General features: G+C 30.3%; 1 protein-coding gene across 2 annotated transcripts in view; it reads left to right on the top strand.

The window, feature by feature from the left end:
- The window catches only part of LOC143255354 (neural cell adhesion molecule 2-like), a 160,043-nt gene that overhangs the window by 91,173 nt on the left and 48,558 nt on the right, over positions 1-20,312 (top strand). For both annotated transcript variants that reach the window (XM_076510868.1, XM_076510867.1), the window contains exons 4-7: positions 4,076-4,279; positions 10,255-10,563; positions 11,186-11,476; positions 13,182-13,469. In XM_076510868.1, coding sequence (XP_076366983.1) covers positions 4,076-4,279; positions 10,255-10,563; positions 11,186-11,476; positions 13,182-13,469 — 1,092 coding nt within the window. The remainder of the gene's footprint in view (positions 1-4,075; positions 4,280-10,254; positions 10,564-11,185; positions 11,477-13,181; positions 13,470-20,312) is intronic.

The raw sequence follows: 20,312 nt of genomic DNA, 5'->3' as shown, positions 1-20,312 counted from the left end.
ACTAGCTGCCTTCCCTCTAGTCTTACACGGCTAAATTATGGACGGCTAGCACAGATAAACCTCGAGTAGCTTTGTGCGAAATTCCAAAACAAACATCTACTTAAGTTTTTCCTTTTTATAAATTTAAAAAAATAATGATACTCAAACAGTGAATAAGTTATGACATTCAATAAAAATAGAGATAACAATATTTCAAATTTTGGTTTTCTTTGTGGCATTTTAAACCTAGGGAACCTATAAAATTCAGATTTATTATGGTTCTGTAAACCCTATAATAGAATCTACGCACAATATTTTGTATGTTATTCTTAAAGCGATAAAAAAAATATGGAAGATTCCATATTATACGTCTTTGAATTATCCACAATAATATTCTTATTTTTACATGGTTGGAACATTAAAAAACATAAATTTACTATTATTTCAATCTTCGATTTCATCAATCCTTGCATTAATATCTTATTGCCTAATATAATTAGAGTTGTCAATTTTTGTTTAATCTTTTTTTTTTCAGATGTTGCTATTAAAAATCCTCTTATTACTAAATATTTTACTATTTATTTTTCATTATATATCTGTATTAACTTCATGATTACAATTCTTTAAATAGTTACTGGTGTGCCTGTAAGAAGGAACAAAGTGAATCAAGAAATGATTTAAGTTTACTTTCACATAAATTGAGAAATTAACTAATCTTAATAATCAATGCTATACAGAAGATAATTACTTTAGTTTAGAAGCTACAGTTAAACGTAAGACTCTCATTTGAATATTTGATAAAAGAGGAACTTAAATTATGAAAACCTGCGCATATCATAACTACATAGTGTTATACATAGATCTTCAAATCAAAGGTTTATGTTTTCAGAACTTAAACGATTTCAAACCTATAAATATAATTCGGTTAATGCAATGTGACTATTATTAATAAATACGGTTGCTCAATGGTAAGTCTGAGGGGTTACAACGCTAATATTTGATTTTGATACCAATGGTGGTCAAAGCAAAGGTAACTTACTACGTAACTTTACACTTATCATCAAACAAACGCACTTATGACAATATAGAAGAAAAAAAAATTCTATTTTTTTGAAATGCCGTTAATGTTACTCTAAAATATTTCATAAATGAATGTGAAAACTGTTTTCTTTCAGGATATATATATACTGATGTATAGTCACTCAATAATGCAATAATAGATTCTGCACAATAATATGGACACTTTTGATCACTGCTTCACAATTTAGATCTTAGTATTTCTTTTATAATAAGTTGCAATGATTATTATATATAATACGAAAAAGACTAGCTGAGCAAGTATAGAAATCTAACTTATTCTGTATTTTATTAAAATAGATTATTGTTGAACTAAGAATGTTATGAACATATTACTGCCTGGTTGTTTTCTGGGTTTTAATCTGCCTATGTGTGTATTGTTTATTATATCTAAGCTGTGTTTCATAATTGATATGAATTGATTATTTATATTACAATGAAATGGTATATTTGTGGATTATATGACTGATTTCGAGATGACACGTTTATTTCTGTGTTTTGTCGCTAAAAGGTTGTCTAAAACGAATGTTATGTTGATTTTAGAATTTTTACACCATAATGTTTTGTCATTACATTGTTATAGTTCATAAATATTTTTTACAGTTTTTCATAATTGTAACGATAATTACCATTCCATAATCGGTATGGATGGTAAAGGGTAGGACATTAAAAACATTGTGGTTTGAAGCACCAAAAATCTATTCCTCACAAAAATAAAGTATTTTATTTTCATATATTGCTTCACAGTTAATATTTGTATTTTTGCAGTTGTATACTAGTAGATAGAATATTCATAAATAAATTTGGTGTTGAAATTACAGAGAACTATTATTATTAATATTTTTTATAATAATCTAGTTCTTATTTTGATGCAAATTGTTTTATTTGTTTTTTTTTCACATAGGTTGTTTCTTGATGTATATTTGGAGAATTTCTACGGTTATAAAATCAGTTATTGATTAACATTAAGCACATGGGTGTATGCTTTTTCTTGTATGATCGATGCATTTGTATTATTAAGAAAATATTTGTTCGTGACACTCAGTGCATATTTGTAGTAATTTTACATGTTCATTAAGTGCATTTTAAAACCTATCAAACACACACATACGTATATATATGATATAATATACTTGATAACAGTTGTTTTGTGCGTGTTATACTAGTAAATTATTCGTTTTAGAACGATAAATCAATAATAAAAATAGTATTATCGTTCAAGATACCTTGTTTTGCTACGTTTAATCATTTTGTAGTTACTGCTAACAAATAAATACAAATATGTCCTTGTCTTGAAGGAGAAAAGAACGACTATCAATAATCAAAGGAAGATCAGAAGAAATTTCTAATTACGTGAAAAATAAGGTTTATTCATTTTTCCATGAGAATCAATTCTGCAAAGTTAGTTCGTACATTAAATCACCCTTCAATTATCGAACAGGACAACAAAAGTGATCGTAACTGGTGTTGAATAAAGTCAGTTTGAGTAACTTAGCTTGTAAGTGATATAATTATTGTAATTTTTATTGACAAGCATTTTAAATGTAACTTTTTCTTAGGTAGTACAAAATTTGAATTTATATCTAAAAGCAAGTTAGAGCAATATAATTTTTAAACATATGTTTGAAATTTGAATAGTATTTATGTATTATGTTTATTTATATATTTTACGCATTACACAAGCAGCTTTGAAAGTACTTACTATTAGAATAACTGTATACCAACCACAATACTTATTTCAAGTACTTAAAGTAAAAATAACAAAATTGATCTGACAATTTAAAACGACAAAATGCTACAAACAAAGTTCAGAGTAAAAATATATGTTTGATTTAGTAGAATAACGCATAATATGTTTAACAGAACAATTCATTATACCATATGTTTCTTTCAAATACGCGTATTTAATTATAAAGTGGGGAAAGTGAGAGGATAAGCGCATGAATATAAATCTTATATGGTGAGTCGTGCGCGTGCCCATAAAAACAATATGGCGCCAAAATTGGTGAAACACCATCACATTAAAAGAGATCTTATCGTTGCGTGATGTAATAATCTCTACTCTTGCTCTGAAGATAGCAGGAAATACTGTGAATGAGATTAGCTCTTTTGTTGATTACGACACTTGCCTGACAATACAAAGACATTAAGCTGAATCTCGTTTAGTATTACGTATGGTATGTTGTACATTTCTTGTTGTGAGCGTTTACTTAAACAGAAATATCTGACATCTTACAAAAGATTAAATCGAGTGGTTGTGATTATGAATTGTAATAAAACATATGCTGAAGGCAAAAAGGTTACTTTCTTTTACCACTGAATTGTATATCAGTGGTAGGAAAATTGAAATAATAGTATGTGAAAGACAAACATTTGTGTTAAGCAAAATATTTCATTACGTTTAGATTTTTGTAATTAAGCAGAAAGCTACAAAACGGGCTATCTGTGTTCTAATCATCTCTGGTATGGAAACCCTGTTTCTAGCGTTGAAAGTCTTCAAACAGACCGCTGGTCCACCAGGGGGTATCACGCCATTGTGTTTTCTTTTTTTCTTGTGATTACCTGTTTTATCATAAGAACAGATGTTTATTTACACTCTATCTAATTCATCGCTTTAGGTAAAGGAAAAACGTACCAATAAGGATTTTTATTAGCTGAGACCGATTTGGAAAACAGCATTGTCTTATTGAACTATTTTATTGTAATGAAACCTTTTTAGAATGGGAGTCGTAGATTTATTTACAATATCAAAACCACAAATGTCTAATAATACACTCTAAACTAAGGTACGATAATATCAGACTGACATATATTTGGTAATGAAGGCATATAATTTTAATTTAAGTAATTAAAGTAATTAATTTAAGTAAGGGTAGTTTAATCTGTCATTTGAAAGCTACAGCTAAGAACATAAAGATGGTTTGCAAATTTATTAAAATAAGAACAATTAAGTATAGCTGGTACAGGCAAAAGACGTTGTGGATTTGTATTTGATGCTGAAGTAGTGTATTTTTTTCAGGTAAACCACTGCCCTCTGTATCTTGGTGGCGAGAGTCTGTACTATTGGACGATACGTATGAGATTATCTCCAACAATATAGTGAAAAACGCCCTTGTGATTCCAACATTGGAGCGTCAGCACTTGATGGCTACATTCTCGTGCCAAGCGTTGAACAATAACCAGTCTTTACCACAGACTTCAACGGTGACAGTGGACATGAACTGTAAGTGAAGAAGGCACTGTTTACCCGTTATTTACGAGTACCCTAAACTCTCTGTATAAATATGTTTAGCAGTTTTAATTTTATTAGTACGTTTTTGCAATACCTCACTGCAAACTGACGAGTTCTACGTGAAAACTTATATTGTATTTGTTTCAACGTTTATCCTACATAAAAACACGCAAGGTGATTTAGCTTATAATTAACGAATTTTGAATTTTTGAAATTATTTAATTTTTATTATATAGATGGAAGTGTCAGTATTACTATTTTATTTCCAAGTAGAGCCTTTGTTTTGTTCTCAACAAATTCAGGTTTCATGTAATGTCATAAGATGTTTCTAGTTTTGTTTTGTTGATATTACAAATAAATAAAATATGAAAGGTGAGGTTAAAATGAAGAGACAAAGAGAAAAAATAGAAACCCATAAGAACAGTTCGAATCTAATGTTATTTTACCTTGGTCAAACCATGATTTTTGGAGGTGATTATTCTTACATGCGTTTTTTTTTTGTGAAGTAATAAGAGCACACACAGTTGGTTTACGCGGCAATCAATGATTCTTTGGTTTATATCGAACTTAACGTTCGTTTCAGCCTTAATAAGTTTATGTGTGAAAAAGAAAAACCTTAGCAAAGAATAAAAGTTCAATATTATAAAATTTTTATCTCCAAACTAGGTTCAACTTGAGTGATATCATTAATTAAAAGGATTTGTGTCAAAAGAAAGGAATTATTTTAAAACCATGTTATATTGTAGTAAATTCAGAAACACATCAGAGAAACAGGTTTACTCTTTTCATCCAAAGACAGTGCTAAAGAGACTAAGTCAGTTCTAAGCACTCTTTAAAAGTCATTTTCTTATCGGATTGCGATTTTACTTCTTTGTGTGGAGTAACAACTCCTAATGAAAATCTAACTCCTTGGGTATCATTATTCGTCCAAATAAAACAGAAATAAGTCATTGTTATCATTTTGATTTATTGATCATTGTTATTTATCTATGTAGAGAATTTTGCTTATTTACTGTTGTAGAGTTTTACATATCTTACTTGGCATACTCTTTGGAAAAGAACTGGTCTTTTAAACCCAAATGCAATAGTGACATCAGTGACAGCTACAATCCCTTCCTCAATTTGCATTGTTGATCGCATTAAAGGAAGAAGTCGACGGCATCCACCGGCAATGAAACAAATAAGAGAATAACTGTTATACTTATAACACTCCCACAGCTTATAATGTTAAGTGTGTGTAACGACGCAAATCTTGAAACCTCGATACACAGTCATTCGAAATAGTGAATAAAATTAGGGAACCTATGAAACAATCTTATCCTTTCCTATATTTTATATAATTAAACTTCTATATGGTGTTAGTGACTGTAAAATAACACTTGAGTAGTATTTTATTAATTATTACAGAGTATCATTTTTAAATATATTTACGGTTATATACTTCAAGAGAAGTTAATCTTATGATTTAAACAGTTATTTATAGATGATGATATTTATTTAATAGTTTGAAGATTATTGAGTATATGTAACATAATAATACGTTTAAGTTTAGGTATTAGAAAATATTGATTCTTCTACGGCTTATAAATATAATTTTTTTATATATCAAATTTTGAAAAATTTGAAAAAATATACAAATTCCAATTATCAGTTGTAAATATTATATTCTTTTTTCTCTATTCATTCCTTCTTACTTTTTCAGAGTTTCTTTTTATAGTCCTTATTTATAAGCGTAACACCTTAATTAGGGATGATGACGCAGAGCTATGTCGTATTGATATCATAGACAGAAGAATTAACGACCTCCTTTATATCACAAACCTTCGCTTGCTTCTAGAACCTAACCCTAAGGGTGGGTTATTTGGTTTTATAAACGTGAAGTATGAAAAAGAAGTATGCAACTGATTCAGCTATTTCTACAAACAAGCCAGTTATGGTAATTATTTTTAGAAGACAACTACTTCTGAAATGATGTAGTTATGAAAAAAAAATACTTTAAACATTCTGATCGGTTTGGTAGGTTTGTCTATTTTGTTGACGTTGAGCAAAGCTACTCTACGGCAATCAACACTAATTGTCTTTAATCTTGAAGTGATATACTAGAAGTAGAATAGCTAGTCAACTAAACCCATCGCCAACTCGTTACCAAGGAATAATGGAATTAACACCACGGTTTAACGCTTCAACAGCTGAAAGGACGAGCATGTTCGGCGACGGGTTTTGTTCCTTTGACTCGAATTTTGCAAATCGAGCAACCTAAACACCAAAAGGTCATAGCTCTTGTTTTAGTTCTTTCTTTAATTTCTAAGTAAGTAGTGATTCGTTAAGGTTTTCTAGAAATTTCTGTGATTTTGTTTTTGCAGTCATGGTAATGTACATTCTTAATAATATAAAAATTATTTTGATAAGGTTAACTTTAATAACATAAAAAATGCATGTGTGTCCTGCCAACAATTATCGTTTGAGTACTGTGCAGTAGATATATATATATATATTTAGATCCACACAAAAATGTCAAGCTTTATCTGAATCATTTTGATATATTTCTATTCTTAAATCTGAGAATATTGATTATGGCATTTGAACACCATTAATTTTCTGGAGGAGACAGCATCAATTAAATTTCGATTATGCAATTATATTGCCACAGTTTACTGAAATAGACAGGATTATGTATATATATATATAAGCTCTTATGTTTACTGAAACAGACGAGCCATATATCTAGAGATTCTTGTGATAATTTATTGAAGTTTCGTAATTGACGATGATATAAAATTTAATTTTAAAGAGTGATTCTGTAGCAATTAACATATCTGTCTCTTGAATACTTCTTACGTGCGTTGATTATCTAAGTATTAATATCAGTTTTGGAGCTGTTGTTGTAAATATAAATTATATATAACTTACATCAAGGTGCCTTATGCAGTTTATACTAAATCCTAAATCAGCCACATTTATAAACCCAATCAATTTAGATTATGGGGAAAAGAAATAACTATTATTGTCTGTTTGTTATTTTTTTAATTTCGCACAAACCTACTCGAGGGCTATCTGCACTAGCCGTCCCTAATTTAGCCGTGTAAGACTAGAGGGAAGGCAGCGAGTCATCATCACCCAGCCCCTACTCTTGGACTACTCTTTTACCAACGAATATTAGGATTGACCGTCACATTATAACGCCCCCACGGTTGAAAGAGCGAGCATGTTTAGCGCGACGTGGATGCGAACCCGCGACCCTCAGATTACGAGTCGCACGCCTTAACACGCTTGGCCATGCCAGGCCATCTATTATTTCTTAATATCACAGATGTTTGTACGCTTTTATACGAAGACCTGTAGGAGAGATATTTAGTTGTCTAAAGTATGCAAAATATGGTGACGTCACAATTTATTTTTAAAGACAACCGCTCTATGCCTGTACAATGGTACATGTATACACCATTTAGTATTTTAATAGATGTTTGGTTTGCTTAGAAATGTTTATGTTTATTTTAAACACAAATTACTGCTGAGAAAGAACCACGCAAGAGCTGAAAGGGATTTTGTTGTGTGGTATTAATCATACATTTACACAAAGAGTTATCTGTGCTCTGCCCACCATTGGTATCGAAGCCCGATTTTTAGGGTATAAGTCCACAAATATACCACTGTTCCACTGGGGAAGGCAGCTAAGAGGGAGGAAAAACGTTAATATGAATTTGTTTTTTAATTTATTAAAAAAAACCATAAACGCGTATTTTGTTTTAACCCTTAAAAATTGTCAAGTGAAAATAAAAAAAGGAAATTGTAGCCTTTTCTTCCTACATAATTAGTTTATGTTCAAAGAACTCGTGGTTAGCAACATACGTTATAAAGTAAGTGTTATTTTCATCATTACTCTTGTCTGGTATATGTGTAGTACATATAATTAATGGTACCGTGCATGGAAATTTGAAACAGATAGAGATGTAGGATGTTCATATTGTGCAAATACTTTGTTTTTATTGATTGTTTTCTCTTACACCAAAACAGTTTACATATGTTCGATGTGTCGATGAAATGAATAATATCTATGTAGATTACAAACCAAATGTCAAGAGCTCGAAAAAAAGATTTAGTCTACTCCTCTGGTGTGTCAAAGTTTCAAAACGATTACTAAAAAAAAATTATAGCTATGCAAGGTATTACTTCAATACTTCTGTGTATTTAAATATATTTGTGAAACACCAAACGTAAAATTATTTTATCTTACAGCATACTTAGGATACGGGACTCAATTTCTCATTGACAGTCATAAATTTTACACACGAACACTTGGGTAGAAAAAAATAATGTCAAAAAACAAAATAGTCGTAGATAATAGTTCATTCAAACAACTTTACAAGCTATTGCAAAAGGAAACTGTTCTGAAAAGTGTTTGTTTATCTCCGTAATGTTCTGTTTGTTGGCACGAGCTGTGTTCAGGCACCCATCTAAAAGAAAGTAAGAGGAGAAATAATCCCCAAACGTAGAGTATGAGAAAGGACATTTACTTATTTAGTCTAATATGGCCTTAATCAGACTGTACAATATTCAATTAGTTTTCAATACGCCTGTGATGAAGATTTTCTCTTTCTTATAATCAAATGTATAATTTATTAGGTTATTCAAGTGATAACTTACTTTTCCAAAGCTTTCAAATAAAGTACATGTGCTCAACTTCTTATAAAACTCTTTTAGTAGTTTATTAGAAATATATATTTCAAATCTAAATTATTTTCTATATATGTGTATAACGCCATAATTTTGGATATTTCGGAAAAATATAGTTATTATAGTTATCCAACCCTGTCTGAGACAACTCTTTTTTTTCAGTGTTGTGTTCTTTAAAGATCAGGCAAGTACCACCTGTTTGATCTCATGTGCAAATGAGTCAGACTAAAGCTTTCGCATCAAACACTATTCCTTGTAGCTGTTCACTCTAGTTTATTAATATGCTGTTTTTTTTAAAAAAGCGTTTAATGAAAACAAAGCAAAAATATTAACGTTAAAGCTACAGTTTTATAAAATAATAACATAGAAATTTAAATACATCAATCCAAACTGAATTGTTTAGTTGTATGATGATTTATAAACATATAATTCTAGCCAGGATCTAGCTTAACAGTTCGTATACACATTTTGCAAATTTAATTCTAAGGAAAAAATGTATTTTTGTACATTACAACTGAAGCGTACTGGTTTGGTATAAATTTCTTCATCAAAATAAGCTACCTACCAAAATATTCGCTAAAAGTAAACCAGGAATATTTTAACTTTGTGCGAAATTCAAACCAAATCATTTTATTTCCTACATTATTTTTAAACAGCAAACTCAAAATAGTAACAATAATTTGGTTGTAATCACGCTTTGTTTTATGGGAACATGTATGACACAAGATATATTACAATTTTAATTTTGCAGATAAAAAGTAATTTCAAACGGAATACTGTGGTGATAACAAAACAAATCATATATATTACCTTTCCAATTAGTTTACAGCAGGGACTGTAGTGTAACATACATGTTCACATTAAGTAATAAAGCCACATTATGATCAGCTAAGTAAGTGTCTAGGAGGTAATTTATGTGAATTAATTTGTTTCATATATGTGTGTGTAAAAGGTAAAGTCAACATAATGTTGAACCTACGGTTGAAATGGCATAACTTGTTTTAATCACAAAGCTTGAAACAGAATATACAAGCAGGAAGTGGACGAAAATTTGAAATATTGTCTTAATAAATTGCATATTTGGACATTACAGTATTAATTACAATAATTAGTTTAAGTTATGCATTGACATATTTCATTATTTTATTATGAACCAAATATTATGCACGCTTTGTTTTACCGAAAACTCACCTTAGAAGCTAAGAAAAATTCTATGAGGTCTATGACGATAGATCCAAACAATATCTTCACGTTACTTCAAATATAATTATAATTGTGTTTGTCTCCCATAGTTAGACCTGTAGCTGTGCAGATCTTAGATAAAGATCACCCACTTTCTGCAGAACATTCTACAGATCTGAGATGTCAAGCTGTTGGGTCAAGACCACCTGCCAAAATAACATGGTGGAAAGGCAGCAAGCAGCTTAAAAGTACAAAAACAATCACGCCACCACACCAGAGTACCAATGGAAATATAACCATCAGCGTTCTGACGATCACACCTACTAGCGACGACAATGGCAAATACCTGTCTTGTCGAGCAGAGAATCATCTGATTCCAGGAAGTGCTGTCGAAGATGGCTGGAAGCTCGACGTTTATTGTAAATACAAACTGACGTAGATTTGAACTCGCTATATCATTATGAAATTTGAAAAATTAAAATAAGATGTCACTTTACAATAAGATACATTTCTTTGATGTCCAAATCTGATGAATATGGATGTATATATATTTCATTTTCTCATTGTAGAAAATCGGTAGTTTTAGCTGCTTTCATGTTAAGATTACGCCTTAGCTTATGTTAACTTAAGAAAAAAAATATTTTATAAAAACCTTAAGTTTTCTTCTGGAAGAATAAACAAAAATTCGATAAACATTTTGAGACCATAGATTATGATTTCGTTATTAAATTTAAAGGCAGCAAAGCAGACAAAAAATAATAAATTGTTGGAATATATTCATGCGATTTAAATAAACTTTTCATCAAACACCTGATTACAGTGATTTTAATAATTAATAAACTTGCCATCAAACATTTGATTACAGTGGTTTTATTTTTTACAGAAACTGAAGTACGATATTTGAATAAGTCATTTTAACACCATTCTATAGTATTTTAATGTTTAATAAGTAGCTTATATGTATTTTATTTTTAATTTTTATCAAAATTTTTATTCAAGTGTTTAATCATGATGATTTTTTTTTCGAATGTGCACATGTAGTTGTTCCACAAATGTCACTTCGTCTCGGAAGTAAACTTCGTCACAGCCATATCCAGGAAGGAAATGATGTTTACTTCGAATGCAATATTCGAGCTTATCCTTCAGTAACAGATATCAGCTGGCGTTTCGAAGGTCGTGAGCTTCAAACCAATACTTCAGCAGGCATAATAATCAGCAACCAATCTTTGGTGCTCCAGAAAGTTCAGCGTTCTAGTAGGGGGCGCTATACCTGTCTAGCTACCAATAGTGTAGGACAAGGAGAAAGTAATTCAGTGTTTCTGAGAGTGCAGTGTAAGTGATATCTTTGTACAGAAATGTGTAAGGTATATGTTTGTTTAGAAATGTGTAAGGTATATGTTTGTTTACAAATGAAATAAATATTTGTTGTAATATAACAATATCCTTCTTTTTTCTCAATATCATGCGTAATTAAAAACTAAAGAACCTTATATTTTCGCATAGCAGTCATAATGAAAAACATATTGGGTTGAGGAATAATTCGTGAGCGTTTTTTCAAGTTAAAAATATATATTCATAAATGAAACGCTTTCGCAAAATATTTCATGTCATTTGGAAGATAATTTTTGCTCTAATAGATGGTGTGTTTGATTTTCATATGTCTTTAATTTTTGCTTTCATTTTCAGCTCATTAAATGGAATGTCAAGTGGACAAAATCGAGCATTTTCGACACCATCTGCTTTTCGCATTTAATTTCTTGCAATTTCGTTTACAACAATGCATACTATATACCTAGGTATTACATGAAATAAAGTATCATAATAAATGTTTTGGGTGTAATGTGTTCATGCATTGAAGTATTGTATAGTCTTGCATGTAATGCTTGAATGAAATTATTTAAAAATGCTCACGAATTATTCCTCAACCTAATATAAAACTGGTTTGAAATGAGATTAATACTGATTTTGTTAGTGAATTAAAATTAGTAGTATATCTAATTCAATGAGAATTGTCTTTTTAATTATTGTTATTAAAGTTACTGTATTTGCACAAATAAAACTGCATATGACATACACAATTCCCATTGCTACTTTTTACAATAAGTAGTTTGAAAAATGTTTTTCACAGAGTAATTATGGTGCCTATTATTGCAGTTGTATTGTTATTTGGAATTAATCATTTCTTTAACTGTTATAACATTATTTTAATTTCATCAACCTCATAGCTTTATGAATTGAATCTGTCACATTGACATTATTTGATCATTTATCTTATACATAGCAAAATGTCCAGTGGATAACACGGTTATTTATACGCATTACTACACGTACATTTCATCGAACACTTGATGACTATTGATTTTCTTTTAAATACTTGTTAAACATGGGGTATTAAAGATCCATTTGCTTCGATTTTACATCAATTAGTCCTAAGTTAATATAGTCTAAAATTACTTGCCCTAATTCTGGTTCATTAGTTCCAGTTTACAAATCAACAACACGATCCATACTCATTTTGATTATGTGACATTACCGTGTCTCCATATAGTCTGACAAGTCAGTGATATAGCACATTGATTTATTTTTGGTTGTTTCTTTGAACATATCTAACTATGAACAAAGAATAAAATAGAATCGAATAAATTTCTTCTTGATGCTTCATGTCTTTCATATAATAATCTATAATGTTGCGTTACCATGCGGTCAGTTTTAAGCTCTTACTAACAAAATTTAAGTTATGAATCGATTATGCTCTAAACCATTACAATATTCACAAGTTCTCTGTCAATGTATTACTTATATCTCGCTTTTGTTTGTCACACATAACAAGTTCTATTTCAGCAAAAGTGAGATTATTTAACATGAGTGCAACATTACTTGTATTAACGAAACAGTCTTTTGAACATTTTATAAAAAAATATAGAGATAGTAATATAAATGTTTAAAACAATCTAACCCTTATTTTATGTCTTTTGTGTCTAGTTATAAAATACCACTGTCTTAGTAGCCTTATGATTTTATAACCAAATTTTAAAAGATGCACCTCGGTGTGAGAAGGATCAGAAGTTATTCTATGGAGCTGCAATGAATGAGGCAGTAAAAATATCATGCAAGCTAGACGCAGATCCAACGGAGATACAATTTGAATGGAAGTTGAATAACAGTCGGGATATGGTGGACATAATCAATTTTATCAACGATGGAGCCACAAGCTACGCCACAATCATTCCACGAAATCAGTATGATTATGGGTCATTGTATTGTTGGGGTACAAACACAGCAGGAACACAGAAAACCTCATGTAAATTCAATATCATTCCAGCCGGTAAGTTATATTGATTTATTTTAACCTGTTATTAGGATTACGTCAAATATTTTTAAATCTGTTTTTTTAAACATTTAAAATTATCTTTTGATTTATATTTGTTTTCATTAATATAATGCATATGATGATGATCTGCTATACATTAAACAATATTCGATTTTCAGTTTATTTACAAAACACTTAGTTATATTTGATTTTTAGCAAGTAACAACTGAAAAGAACTAGGAAATATTTAGGAACCAAAACCAAATATCCGTCCATTATTCTAAAACTGCATATAACAAGTGAATATAATAAACAACTTTAAAAAATCAACCAAAAACAAATTGTTTGAAAACATTTCAACTTTAAACTTTCGTAAACAAACACAGGTCTTGAAATCCCACGTGATTTAGCGGACACATTTTGTTCAAAGAACATGTTATTAATGATATGTTAAGGTGTAGCAGTCTTCGTTAATAGCTACACATTTCAATCAGTTAATGTATAAAAGAGACTGGTGTTTCTTTAAAAAGTTATGACTAATATGCTACTGCCATTTACTATACTTGACCTGAAAGCTTATTTCGTGAGGATTAAATAGGTTACAGTGGTGCTTCTAATAATCCTCTATGACTAACAGCTAATATCAACATAATTAAATGCTCACATACTCAGTTTTTGAACGTTGTCGACTACAGACGTATTCATTTTACAGTTAGTGTACGTTACCCTGTCTTCATATTAAACTTGTGATCACCTAACCACTGATTTGCTACATTAAAATTTGTTTTATTTTAGGAAATTAATCCAAATATAAAACTATTGTGTCTTTGTTTCACAGCCTACTGATTTTCTATTAAGTCAACTACTTGAATGTTCACACTTTATTAACTCATTATATATTTTGTGCGACATTTATATATTGAGAACCTGAAACATCGAAAATTACTTTCATATAAGTTAATGCGTTACATGTATTAAAATATAACGTTTTCTTTTTCTCACCAAAGCGTTAACGTGCTCATGGTTCTCATTTACCTGCAAGGACAAATCAAAACGGCACCACATGCAGTATTAACAGTCATATTATTCTAAAGTATTTTAGTATTATCAAACTGTTCATAAAAATGTCAAAATTCAGAAAGAGTCTGATGTGGTAAACCTATTAAAATCTAAAATAAACATTATTTTGACGAAACTTTAGGTTTTAGGAAAGAAATGCATTTACTATATTTTTCAACAATATTTATTTGTTCGCTGCGTGCAGAAGGCATTTTTGCTCAATGTCAGAACCAATGATATCAGGTGTGTGTGTGTTTTCTTACAACAAAGCCACATCAAACTATCTGATATATCCAGGGGAATCGAACCCCTGATTTTAATGTCCTAAATCCGAAGACTTACCGTTGTCTCAGCGAGGAATCAATGATGTCGAAAGATGTAGATCGAGAAAATGTTATTCACTTGCACTCATATAATCCGCAAACTATTTAAGTATGAAAAAACGTTTTTTATTTCTTTTATTTACATTGAATTCATAGTCACATTTAACATTACTACTAGTACATTTATATATGCATATGCATTTGTGCTCCATGATACAAAAGATGAATTATTTGTTTCGAAATCATAGCTCATCAAGCTACAGATTTTCAAATGCTATATCAAACGTCTTTATTACAGTCATTTAGGAACCATTGATTTAAAAATTTAACGATGTCATATCTAGCCAAGCGTGAGCTTATTTTACTTTGAAATGAAAGAAATTTCAACACAATTGAAATATTTGTAACGTTTTCTAATCAGAAGAGCCGATAAGTCAGCGTATATGATGAGTTGTGATATTGAGCGAAATATCTCGTTGGCTGATGCAGCAGGAACATAGCATACAACGAGATATTTAATAACATTTAATCTTCTTTGTGTGGTATTTTACGACCATAAAACACGCTTTTTGGAGTGATCGAATTAATCTTTGGAAATAAAAGTAGTTAAACTCTCACGTACAACCAGTAGTTAAACTCTCACGTACCAGCAGATTCGTAACATCAAGTTTTGTTTGTGGTACATTATAGCTATACAGCATTTTGGGTCATCTCAATACTGCGGAAATGATAAAAGTTGTTTTCCAGTTGCAAAAAAGTTATCGATGCCTTATTCCTTTAGTTTCGAGTATTTTCAACATATGGCAGAGAACAGGAATAACCTGCACATCAAACAAACAGAATGCATTTAAAACACATTGTTTGTGAAGAAGATATATTGCGTATTTTGCAACAACAGCATTCTCTAATTTTATTGAAATCATAAGACATTGAGATATTTCATATCTAACATCTACCTCAATTCACAAAGTTATGTTATATTGTTAAATCATCAAAAACAATTTTGAGGTAGAATATTTGGCTCAAAATAAAGCCGTTTTTTTTTACTTCTCTTTGAATGATTCCATAGACAGTGTTTTGAAGTTAAATAAACTATAATATTGGTAATAATTTTCATTAATATATAAAAAAATCATGTATATAGAACCACATGGTACAAAATTTAAGATTTTGTTTTTCAAATCAAATTGATTTCATAATATCATCGTAATTTTACACAAAACAACAGTTTTAAATATTTTAACAACAATTTCCAATATCAAATAAGTGTAGCAAATACGATTCTTGTTAAATTGAGAAAAATAACTAACTCGCTTAAAAAGATGTCTCTCCAGGTGGATAGAAAGGTGCGCTATTTAATTATAACAAGGTAATCCACTACTGATCTAAAACAAGATACTCCACTACTGATTTAAACAAGGTCCTTCACTACTGATTTAGAAAAAATATATTGCACTATTGATTTGAAACAATTATCTCAAACTTGTCATATAGCTTAATAATTGGTTATTTCTCAGGAACTTCAAGAAGACATCTGTGAAACTGGACTTATGTCCGTTGAATTTTGATTCTTACTAACGATTATTTATTTTTTACCTTGAGCTATTAATTGAAGTTTATCAAGTTCTACTGGTCACAAAATATTACAATATGTGTACAGTATACAAAATTAGAAAAAATAATGATCTTCAATTTACAGTGTATAATTTAGGCTATTTTTGATAACGCACAGGTATGTCTAGGATTTCTATATTTGGGAAAGCAGAAGCTAGTTATCTTTCTCACATTTTATTTTTCCAAAAAGACTAAATCGCATGGCAGCTGCTCCCATAATCAAGATCTTATTGATGTGCCATGAACAATAGTTTCCAGCAGGATTTCAACTTAGGTTCAGTGTTCAAAAACAAAGCGGAAATAAGTAGAAGAACAACTGCAGAAATACGTAATATGTGATTGGAAACGTTGTACTCTGAGCTACATTGACACGCAGATAAAGCTATGTGTCAAGCATCAGTTATTAATGTCAGTTAACTCAATCACCTGAGATACAGTGATACAGAAGAAATATCAGATTAATTCAGTAGATTAAAAAACGCATGTTTGTGCCTACAACAGTGTAATTACCACAAATTTTAGACTCATATTATTTTTGTTTATTGCAAAAATTCGCACTAAACTACACAAGAACTGCTCTAGTCATCGCAGTTTTCCAGTCACAGACTAGAGAAAGTGCAGTTAGAAGCAGACTCACTTCTAACTCATAGGCTACTGTAATGGAATAATGAGGCTTGCTGCTATATCATCATGACTCTAAAGTAAAGAGCGAATGTTTGTTGTAACAGGACATGATCTATAAATACTCAAATTTAACTCCGATGCTAAACCAAACTTTTAGAGATGTTATCAGTCCTAACTGTATTATTTACATCAAACACATATTAAAGCGGACAACAAACACTAATTGCACTAAAAGAAACTATTTTGTGAATTACAAATATGTGTAGCAAACGGCTTCAGCTATATCAAATCAAAGCAAATTATTTGTATGTGTTTTTTGTTGTTGTTATTTTCAAGATCATTCTATTACTCTATCTGTCGTTAATGCAGAAATAGAATTGAAGATACAATTTTAATACATTTCTTCCATTAGTTAATGGCTTGTTTAATGATACAATTTTATCTTGTTTTGTGAGTTATTAATCATAATAAATTAATCAGTTTTCTGCTGAAATGTTTCGTAACACTGAAGTGTTTGAAGTTTAAAGCTAAAGTAAGTTTCACGTTTTTGGAATATACCTAATATTATTATTATTTTACAACACTACAACTAGAACTTTATCGAATACTATAATGATCCTACTTCATGTTTTTTTTTTTTGCTTTATTCTTAATGGTGAGTTTTTTGTTTTTTAATTATGTTGAAATTTTTAACTAATTTTTTATCCTTTGTCGTATCGGAATACGGTTTCAAATCAAAACTGATAGAGCAAGTGACATGATTTCTGTATTTACTACAATATTTACTGCAAACTAGAGAAACCTAGGAGTGTTTTGTAAAATTTTATTATCCATTTAGATTCAACGTTAAACTTAAGCTTAATTTCTAATGCGATTAGTTTAAGTCTTTCATGTTGCAGCAATTTCTCAAGCCAATTGTTCGACTAATTAGTTTAGCTTAAAGTTAAATTTTAGTTAGATACCGATTAGACTTCATCCTCGTCTACAATTTGAATACCAATAACTCTTTCTTTACTGCCTTATATTATTGATAGTGTTCGTGTTTGGGAATATTTCCAAACATTATATTGACATTTAGTCACGTTGGCATGACACTGATCTGCTATGTTTATTCCGTTGCGCATATCACGTTATTCTACGCACTTCAGATTCACCCAACCTAGCTTAAGGTTGATTTGCGAGACGACTTTCAAATAATTATAGTTTGACCCAATTTTGACCTCCTCCCAGTGGCACAGCGATATGCCTGAGGAGGTACACTGCTAGATATCGACTTTCGATAAGCCTGTGGTGGACAGTGCACAGACAGCTCATTGTGTAGATTTTTGCTTATTCTAAACAAACAAATAAACGTAATCCCATTCATATTACAATAGCAACAGAAAATATCACTCCTTTTGACCAATTTGTTTTACTCCTTTTTTTTTTTTGTATTCGAAAACAATGTTAACGGTTTTATGTTAAGGTGACTTTATTAAACTCTTTGCTCTTTATTATTTCTTGTCATCACGTTCTTCTTCTTTAATGAGCTCACCGCAGCTAACTGACCTTTCAACAAAAAATGAAATTTTACAAGTGGCACAGAATGGAACATGTAAATTGGATTAGGAAACTACAAACACATATAGCTTATCTGAAAAATGAAGTTACACATCATTTACGAAGCCTCTCCTTAAAACTGTGCATTTTGGTATAAGCAATTCAACTAACACTTTAACATACAGCTACAAAAAATAAAAAAAATGCAGAAATATGTAACTGACAGAAAAATATGAGAGGTAAAAGTGTATCACGTTGGTATCCAATGTATGTACATACAAGAAAGTAAAAGGGAATTACTTAAAGAAGCCATCGGTATCGTAAAGCAGACAAGTGGTACGTGTGATATTTAAAACAAATGTTCAACAAAGAAATCATGCTCAGAATAAAGAAACTCGCAGAAATAATTAATATTTTTTATAGCCTGACAAAATTATCTTATTTTATCCTGGTTTAATAAGTTTCAACTAACATTACAACTAGTCCTAATCCAGGTGAAAAGTTTCTGTTCTTCACATTGAGTCGATACTGAGTTGATATTTCTAGATCTGCTGATACCATGCATTGTGAAATTCATGAAATTTTGTAGGAGTTATTTTAAAGACTTCTGTGTAAAGTCTAATAGGAAAATGTACATCACATCTATGAAAGAAATAGAACTTACGATGAACACCACACATTGCAATGCATGCCACTTATATATTGAGTGAACACCCGCATTATATCCCTTAGTGTTCCACCCATTATTATTTGATTAAAAGCAGTGCTTAAAACATGACTACTACGTATTTTGGCCATATGCCAGAAGATAGTGGATCCCATTATGTGTCATTAGCAGTGTCTCAGGACATGTCATAGGATGTAAGTATGGGCATGTCAGAGGTTCAGAGCAAAGATATGACTGATGATGTAGTCAATGACAGTTGTGATGAATAGGTCTCTGACAAGCCAGAGAAACATTGCAACTTCCCATTGACACAATAGAGATAATATTGTCCAAGTATTCGAATGATGCTATCATGATAAGTATTTAAGTGTTACATGTAAACTCTGTTACCAAAAATAAAATTCAAGTATTCATTTATCTCAATTCTTTATTTTAAATTCGACTACGGGTTGTCGAGAATAGAATGTTTTAGGACAAAAATTAATATTTTACGCTTTTGCAGAAAGTGGAGTCATATTGCATCTAAAAATACATTTCAGCTTCATGAATATACAATTTGCTTGGTTTAGAGTGAAAAAAAACACGCCACGAATATATTTCAGTCTCATGAAATAAAACTTTGGTCGGTTTAAAGTGAAAAAACACACCACGAACATTTATGAAACATAGATACTGCAGCTTTATGTTATTACACGGACAATAGAGCTGGATAGGTGAAATTCTATTATTTAGCATCGCGTGTTATGAAGAAAAGAGGAGACGAGATATTTATTTAGTTAGTGATTGTTGATAGAAAGAATAATAGGTTACATGTCTAGTTATTAATTTTGAAACATATATGTGTGATACTATCTCATAGTATAATTTGCTTAGAGCAAACAAGGATAAATATAGAACAGATTAATCTAGTGACACTCAATTATTAAGATATTAAAATGTATTTCCTGGTTTATTATTTACATGATATCCAAGCACAATCGAGTGAATTTTGTATTATAGCAAAGAGGACGTGTTTATCTTTTCTTTGAGTGC

This window comes from Tachypleus tridentatus, chromosome 7 (genome assembly GCF_004210375.1).
Source record: "Tachypleus tridentatus isolate NWPU-2018 chromosome 7, ASM421037v1, whole genome shotgun sequence".
In the NCBI taxonomy this organism is placed as follows: domain Eukaryota; kingdom Metazoa; phylum Arthropoda; class Merostomata; order Xiphosura; family Limulidae; genus Tachypleus; species Tachypleus tridentatus.
The sequence above is the reverse complement of the archived record's forward strand: the minus strand, read 5'-3'. Positions and strand labels throughout refer to the sequence as shown.